We start from the raw sequence: 6,948 nt of genomic DNA, 5'->3' as shown, positions 1-6,948 counted from the left end.
GACAGCGCCATGGAGCTGGAGGAAGCCGCTGCCTCCTCGTCCTCCTCTTTCACGCCGCGGGTGCGCAAGGCCCGGAGGAGCCGCTCCAACGGGGAGAGCAAAAGTAACGGCGCCCTTTGGTTTTCCAGCTATTCCCAACGCCGCCATTTATCGCTAGTAAATGCCGAGCGGGAGCGCGGTGGTTCCCAGAGGGATTGAGAGCACCTCTGGAAGGGTTTGGGAGCTCCTTGCCTTGCTCCGGGGTGGTGGGATGCAGGAAGAGGGGTGCGAAGGGAAGGGAAGGGCAGCAGGTCCCCGTTGCTGACACGATCCCTTATTGTATTACCAACAGAGTCTCCCGCCAGTTCCCGGGTCACTCGGAGCTCCGGCCGGCAGCCGACCCTCCTGAGCATGTTCTCCAAAGGGTCAGTACAGCAGCAGGGTTGGGGGCTCCGTCTCCTTTACCACATTCCCCAGGAGCCTTCATCCTCCTCTTCCTCTCTCTGCCTCTCTCTGGAGCTGATGGATTTGATCCCAGACTCCATAAGACCAGCCTTGGGGGGGTGTTGGTGCTCATCCCATCCCAGCCTCTCCTGCTGTTGGGTTGATCCGTTGCCTTCCAAACCTCCAGGTCCACCAAGCGGAAATCAGAGGAGGTCAATGGGGAGGTGAAGCAGGAAGTGATAAACGTGGAGAAGGAGGAAGAGGAGCTGGAGGAGAAGGTGGGTGCTGAGGGCTTTGATGGGCCGCGTTGAGCCTCTTTGGTCTCCTCTTGACTCCTCTTTGCTTCTCCCTCCAGGAACAAGATGAGAAGAGGATTAGAATCGAGACCAAAGAAGGGTGAGGAGGAAGGAAATACCTTTTGGTGCCTCTTTGACACCGCTCCAGCTCTTCATCCCTTTGTATTTCCCCCTTTTACCCCCAGGTTGGAGGTGAAAGATGAACTGACTCTGATTAAAACCCCACCACCCGTTAAAGTGAGTTCCTTCTCCTCCATCCCTGCGTTGTGTTGGGTACTTGGACTCTTCCTGACTCTTCCCAACCTCTTCCAGACCACCCCTCCCAAGTGCATCGACTGCCGGCAGTACCTGGACGATCCCGACCTCAAGTTCTTCCAAGGGGATCCCGATGATGCCGTAAGGGATTCCAGGTTCCTTCCGCGGGCGCGGGCAGAGCCGTGGTGCTCACGGGAGCGTTGACGTCCTGCTCTCGCCCTGGTTCAGCTGGAGGAGCCCGAGATGCTGACGGACGAGCGCTTGTCCCTCTTTGATGCCAATGAGGATGGCTTTGAGAGCTATGAGGACCTGCCGCAGCACAAGGTCACCTCCTTCAGGTGAGATCCGGTGGGAACTGGGTTATCCCAAGCCCTCGAAGTCACAAATCCAATGGGACAACGCATTGAGCGGCCACCTCTGTCCCTCACCAGCGTCTATGACAAGAGAGGCCACTTGTGCCCCTTTGACACTGGCCTGATCGAGAGGAACATCGAGTTGTACTTCAGTGGGGCTGTGAAGCCCATCTATGACGACAACCCTTGTCTGGATGGTGAGTTGGACACAGAAGACCCTCAGGGAGGGCTGCAGGGAGGAGGGTTTGTCATCTCGAATGTCTCGGGCAACGTGAATGGGACCCTTGGGGTGCTTCATCATCTGCTTGAGGTTGGTTTTGGGGGTTATTGGAGAGGGAAACGTGTGTTTTCCTGCTTCTAGGTGGGGTGAGAGCCAAGAAGTTGGGTCCCATAAACGCCTGGTGGATCACGGGCTTCGATGGAGGGGAGAAGGCTTTGATCGGCTTCACCACAGGTGGGTGAGCGCTGATGCCCCTGGCTTGGGATTTCCATCTCTACCATGTATCCCGCTCCTGAAGGAACTTCATTTGGTTCCATGGGCTTTGCCATCACTAAGAACTTGCACCAGCAAGGACGTGGTGAGGTGCAGGACCACGCAGAAGCTTTATTGAGCTCTGGCTGTGAGGCTTGGATGGAGTTTTCTCCTTGCTCTGGAGCTTCTCCCCCCGTGTTTGAGGGCTTTGTGGCTCTTTTACTCCATGCCCCAGGCTTTTGGGTCAGGTTTATGTTGAGGAAGGTCTCGGAGGGACACCCAGCCCTTGGCTCTGTGTCTTTGCTGTCTTGGTCACGCTCTCTGTAGGCAAACTGGGGCAAGAAGCTGCTATTTGGGGGGCATTAAAAGCTTTTCCTTTTCACCATTTGCGCAAGGAACCCTTCCAGTAACCTGGTGGCATCTCCTGAGCTTCAAGAGCTGGAATTTGTAGTGACAGGAAAGCAATCCCTGGGTTGGCTTTGGTGTCTCATGAGATAGATGGAGCGTCCCACCTCACTCCCCCATTGCTTTAGTGGTGACAGTCGAGTGACCAGGGCTCCTGGTGGAGCTGCACACGCAGCTCTTGGTGCTTGCTCTTCCCCTCCTCGGGAAGTCCTCCTTCATCCCTAAATCCCCCTGAACTGTGGGATGCGTGTGCCGCAGCCTTCGCGGATTACATCCTGATGGAGCCCAGCGAGGAGTACGCGCCCATCTTCGCCCTCATGCAAGAGAAGATCTACATGAGCAAGATCGTGGTGGAGTTCCTGCAGAACAACCGCGACGTCAGCTACGAGGACCTGCTCAACAAGATCGAGGTGAGGAACCTGCTGGTGGCACCAGCTCGTGGGGGGGTGTTTTTGGGGGGGTTCCCTTTGCTGTGCCCTGTCCTTTAACCACCCCCCCGTCCTCGCAGACCACGGTCCCCCCCGCGGGGCTCAACTTCAACCGCTTCACAGAGGACTCGCTCCTGCGCCATGCCCAGTTCGTGGTGGAGCAAGTGGAAAGCTACGATGAAGCTGGGGACAGCGACGAACCCCCCGTCCTCATCACCCCCTGCATGAGGGACCTCATCAAGTTGGCTGGAGTCACCCTGGGGAAGAGGTGAGCCCAGATCCCTGCTCCTCTTTTGGGGGTATCCGAGAACCATGGAATGGGGTGGGTTGGAAAGGACCTGAAGATCACCCAGTTCCAACCCCGTGCCATGGGCAGGGACACCTCACACCAGACCGTGTCACCCAGCCTGGCCTTGAACACTGCCAGGGATGGAGCATTCACCACTTCTCTGGGCACCCTGTGCCAGTGTCCCAGCACCCTCACAGGGAAGAGCTTCTTCCTTCTTGGCTTTGCAGTGGTCCAGGAGGAGCTTGGCAGGGCTTTTGCATAGGGAATCCTTATGGAAAACCCTTTATGAGGGGACCTGAGGATTTGGGCTCAGAGCTGGGAGACTGGAGCAGAAATCCCCCCCAGACTGGGAAAACTCCTGTCCTGATGGAGAAAGGACACTGGGTTGAGTCTCCAGAGCCTGGCTTTGCTCTTTGTCCTGCTCGTAGCATCATCACCACCCATGGGGGGCCTCTTAAGGGTCGTGATCCTCAACCTGTTGGGTGCTCTGGGGAGAGCTCTGCTCCCTGGGGGCCCTCTGTGGGTGCCGTGCTGTCGGGTGCCCCCCTCTCACTGCTGTCCCCTTGGTTGCAGGCGAGCTGTGCGGCGCCAGGCCATCCGCCACCCCACCAAGATAGACAAGGATAAAGGGCCCACCAAAGCCACCACCACCAGGCTGGTGTACCTCATCTTCGACACCTTCTTCTCGGAGCAGATCGAGAAGGATGAGAAAGAAGACGACAAGGAGAACGCCATGAAGCGCCGGCGCTGCGGGGTCTGCGAGGTACCAGGGAGGGCAGTGACCTGGTCCCTGTCTACCTACATGAGGATCTCCATCTGGGGTCGCTTCCTTAAGGCAGGGGACCTGTTTCCAAAGCTGCCCTTGCCCTGTCCGTGCTCAGCTTGTCCCTCGCCCTGCTCCAGGTCTGCCAGCAGCCCGAGTGTGGGAAGTGCAAAGCGTGCCAGAACATGGTGAAGTTTGGGGGCAGCGGCCGCAGTAAACAGGCCTGTCTGCAGAGGAGGTTGGTGTCCCCCAGGCGTGGGGCCACCTCTCCGGGTCCTCCTACCTCCAGAGAGAGGGGCCGTGGGCCCCGCGCCGGTTCCCTGCTGCAGCGATGCTCCCTGTGTCCATAGATGTCCCAACCTGGCCGTGCGGGAAGCCGATGAGGACGAGGAGGTGGATGATAACATCCCTGAGATGCCGTCGCCCAAGAAGATGCTGCAGGGCAGGAAGAAGAAGCAGAACAAGAGCCGCATCTCCTGGGTGGGGGAGCCCATCAAGGTGAGGCTCCCCTCCCAGTGCAGGGTTGGTGCTTGGGGTGCCTCGTAGCGGGGCTTGACACCGTTGTCCCCCTCCTTCTGCAGAGCGATGGGAAGAAGGACTATTACCAGAGGGTCTGCATTGACTTGGAGACCCTGGAGGTGGGAGACTGTGTCTCTGTCAGCCCTGATGATCCCACCAAGCCCCTCTACCTCGCCAGGTTGGTGCTGGAGGGGCTGAATCTCTGCTCCTGCTGCCTGGGCCCATGTTCCGCATTGGAGAACTCGGATCACTGCTGTTGGAGGACCCTGGAGCAGCTTTGGTGCCCCATGACCTTGGCTTTTTGCTCCTCAGGGTGACAGCCATGTGGGAGGACAGCAGCGGCCAGATGTTCCACGCACACTGGTTCTGCCCTGGCTCCGACACTGTCCTGGGGGCCACCTCTGATCCCCTGGAGCTCTTCTTGGTGGACGAGTGCGAGGACATGCAGCTCTCCTACATCCATGGCAAAGTCAACGTCATCTACAAGGCACCCTCGGAGAACTGGTCCATGGAGGTGGGTGAGAGCCCTGGCGAGGCCAGCGCGGCGCGGGCAGCGGCACCCATCACCGTGGCCCCCTCTCTCCTAGCAGGGTGGGCTGGACATGGAGATCAAGATGGTGGAAGACGATGGGAGAACTTACTTCTATCAGATGTGGTACGACCAGGAGTACGCTCGCTTCGAGTCGCCACCGAAAACCCAGCCCACAGAGGACAACAAGTACAAGTGAGTGTGAGCAGGGCTGGGAGGTTGCTCTGCCCAAACCAAGGCAGCAGGAGCCTCTTGGGTGCCCGTCACCGTGGTCCCTCTTCCTGCAGGTTCTGCATGAGCTGCACACGCCTGGATGAGGTGAGGCACAAGGAGATACCCAAAGTGGCCGAGCCGCTGGAGGAAGGTGATGGGAAGATGTTCTATGCTGTGGCCACCAAGAATGGGGTGCAGTACCGGGTGGGAGATGGTGTCTACCTCCTGCCAGAAGCCTTCTCCTTCAGGTTGGTGCATGCAGGGGGCTGTAAGTGCTTCTCAGGATGCAATTTGGTCGTTTTGGTGGCCTTTTACATGGGGTATTAGGAACAAGTCCTTCCCCAAAGGGTGGTCAGGATTGGAACGGGCTGCCCAGGGCAGTGGTGGAGTCACCATCCATGGAAGTGTTCCCAAACCGTGTGGATGTGACACGGTTTAGTGGTGGCCTTGGCAGTGCTGGGGTAAAGGTTGGACTTGATGGTCTTAAAGCTCTTTTCCAACGTGGCTGGTTCTGTGATTTGATGGTAGAGGACATAGTCTGTGGGTGATGAATGGAGCATCCATCACCCTCATTTCCAGAAGCTGAGCTTAAGAAATGAAGGTGCTTCTAAGCCCAGTTTCACCTCCTGTTGGGATGAGATGATCCCGATTGTGTTGCTGTGTGTTAGAGGGGTTTTTAGGGGGGCAAAGGGACCCCCCAACCTCCTCCCATCCCCTTGTCCCAGCATGAAACCCGCCAGCCCGGCCAAGCGCCCCAAGAAGGAGGCGGTGGACGAGGAGCTGCACCCAGAGCACTACCGCAAGTACTCGGAGTACATCAAGGGCAGCAACCTGGATGCTCCGGACCCGTTCCGCGTGGGCCGCATCAAGGAGATCTTCTGCCACCTGCGGAGCAACGGGAAACCCAACGAGGCCGACATCAAGCTGCTCATCTGCAAGTTCTACAGGTGAGAAGGTGCCATAATGGGAGGAGGCCGAGGGCTGGATCCGGCCCCAAATCCATTGATCCAGGTGGGTTTTCCCCTCCTGCAGACCTGAGAACACGCACAAGTCCATGAAGGGCAGTTACCACGCGGACATCAACCTCTTGTACTGGAGCGATGAGGAGACCACGGTCGACTTCCGTGCGGTGCAGGGCCGGTGCACGGTGGTGTACGGGGAGGACCTGACCGAGAGCATCCAGGACTACTCCGCCGGTGGGCTTTTTTTTTCTGCTTCTTAGAGGTGAGGCCCTGAGGAGCTGCCACCTCCTGGGATCCATGGCTTGGATCCAAGGGAAGCTTTAAGCTGAGCAGTTGATCCCTATGGAGCTGAGGGGCTGAATCCCTGCTCTTTGAGGTGATGGAACAGCCCCTCCGCAGGCCCCAGCGTGGTTCTGCAGCTCCCACGGGGTGTTGGCAATGCCTGGGAAAGGCTGGACAAGGCTCTTTGTGTCCGAGTGTCCCAAAGGCCTTCTCTTCCCCAGGCTTACAACGCCAAAACCAAGAGCTTTGAGGATCCTCCCAACCACGCTCGGAACTCCGGCAATAAAGGGAAGGGGAAGGGGAAAGGGAAAGGTGAGTCTGCTGGAGGGGGCTGGGCTGGGCTGGGTGAACCGGTTCCTGGCTGCTGGGCAGAGATAAGACCCTTCCAAATGCTTCTGTGCTCTGCTCGCTGGGGCAGGATGCGGCGACGTGGCCGCAGATGCAGCGCTGGGGTCTTGCAGCTCTGTTGAGGGCACCTAAATCTTCACCGTTGAACGTGGTCCCTCTGACATCCCAAAGCCTTTCCTTGCCCAGCCCTCTGCTCCGTAGGGTGAGGGCTTTGAACCTGCTCCCAACATGGGGAGCTGCTCTGTTGGGTCATCTTGGAATCATGAGCTCAACTAGGTTGGAAAAGACCTTCAAGATCAAGTCCAACCGTTGCCCAGACTAAACCCCCAGGTCCCTCAGCCGTTCCCCATCACGCTTGTGCTCCAGGCCCTGCACCAGCTCCTTCTCTGGCCCCTCTCCAGCACCTCACTG

At 58.2% G+C, this 6,948-nt stretch overlaps 1 protein-coding gene across 1 annotated transcript in view; it reads left to right on the top strand.

The window, feature by feature from the left end:
* Positions 1–9: 9 nt before the first annotated feature.
* DNMT1 (DNA (cytosine-5-)-methyltransferase 1) overlaps positions 10–6,948 on the top strand; it is a gene marked incomplete at its 3' end in the record, with an annotated part of 7,299 nt that continues 360 nt past the window's right edge. The window contains exons 1-21 of the mRNA XM_010013545.1: positions 10–103; positions 332–404; positions 611–701; positions 779–819; positions 905–956; positions 1,032–1,115; positions 1,203–1,312; positions 1,406–1,524; positions 1,689–1,781; positions 2,463–2,614; positions 2,713–2,900; positions 3,495–3,684; positions 3,825–3,922; positions 4,035–4,182; positions 4,266–4,381; positions 4,516–4,717; positions 4,794–4,927; positions 5,020–5,193; positions 5,671–5,892; positions 5,978–6,158; positions 6,411–6,542. Coding sequence (XP_010011847.1) covers positions 10–103; positions 332–404; positions 611–701; positions 779–819; positions 905–956; positions 1,032–1,115; positions 1,203–1,312; positions 1,406–1,524; positions 1,689–1,781; positions 2,463–2,614; positions 2,713–2,900; positions 3,495–3,684; positions 3,825–3,922; positions 4,035–4,182; positions 4,266–4,381; positions 4,516–4,717; positions 4,794–4,927; positions 5,020–5,193; positions 5,671–5,892; positions 5,978–6,158; positions 6,411–6,542 — 2,694 coding nt within the window. The remainder of the gene's footprint in view (positions 104–331; positions 405–610; positions 702–778; positions 820–904; positions 957–1,031; positions 1,116–1,202; positions 1,313–1,405; positions 1,525–1,688; positions 1,782–2,462; positions 2,615–2,712; positions 2,901–3,494; positions 3,685–3,824; positions 3,923–4,034; positions 4,183–4,265; positions 4,382–4,515; positions 4,718–4,793; positions 4,928–5,019; positions 5,194–5,670; positions 5,893–5,977; positions 6,159–6,410; positions 6,543–6,948) is intronic.

Source organism: Nestor notabilis, unplaced genomic scaffold, assembly GCF_000696875.1.
Source record: "Nestor notabilis isolate BGI_N333 unplaced genomic scaffold, ASM69687v1 scaffold29544, whole genome shotgun sequence".
Classification (NCBI taxonomy): domain Eukaryota; kingdom Metazoa; phylum Chordata; class Aves; order Psittaciformes; family Psittacidae; genus Nestor; species Nestor notabilis.
Note: the sequence above shows the minus strand (reverse complement) of the source record. Positions and strands in the feature narration are given on the sequence as shown.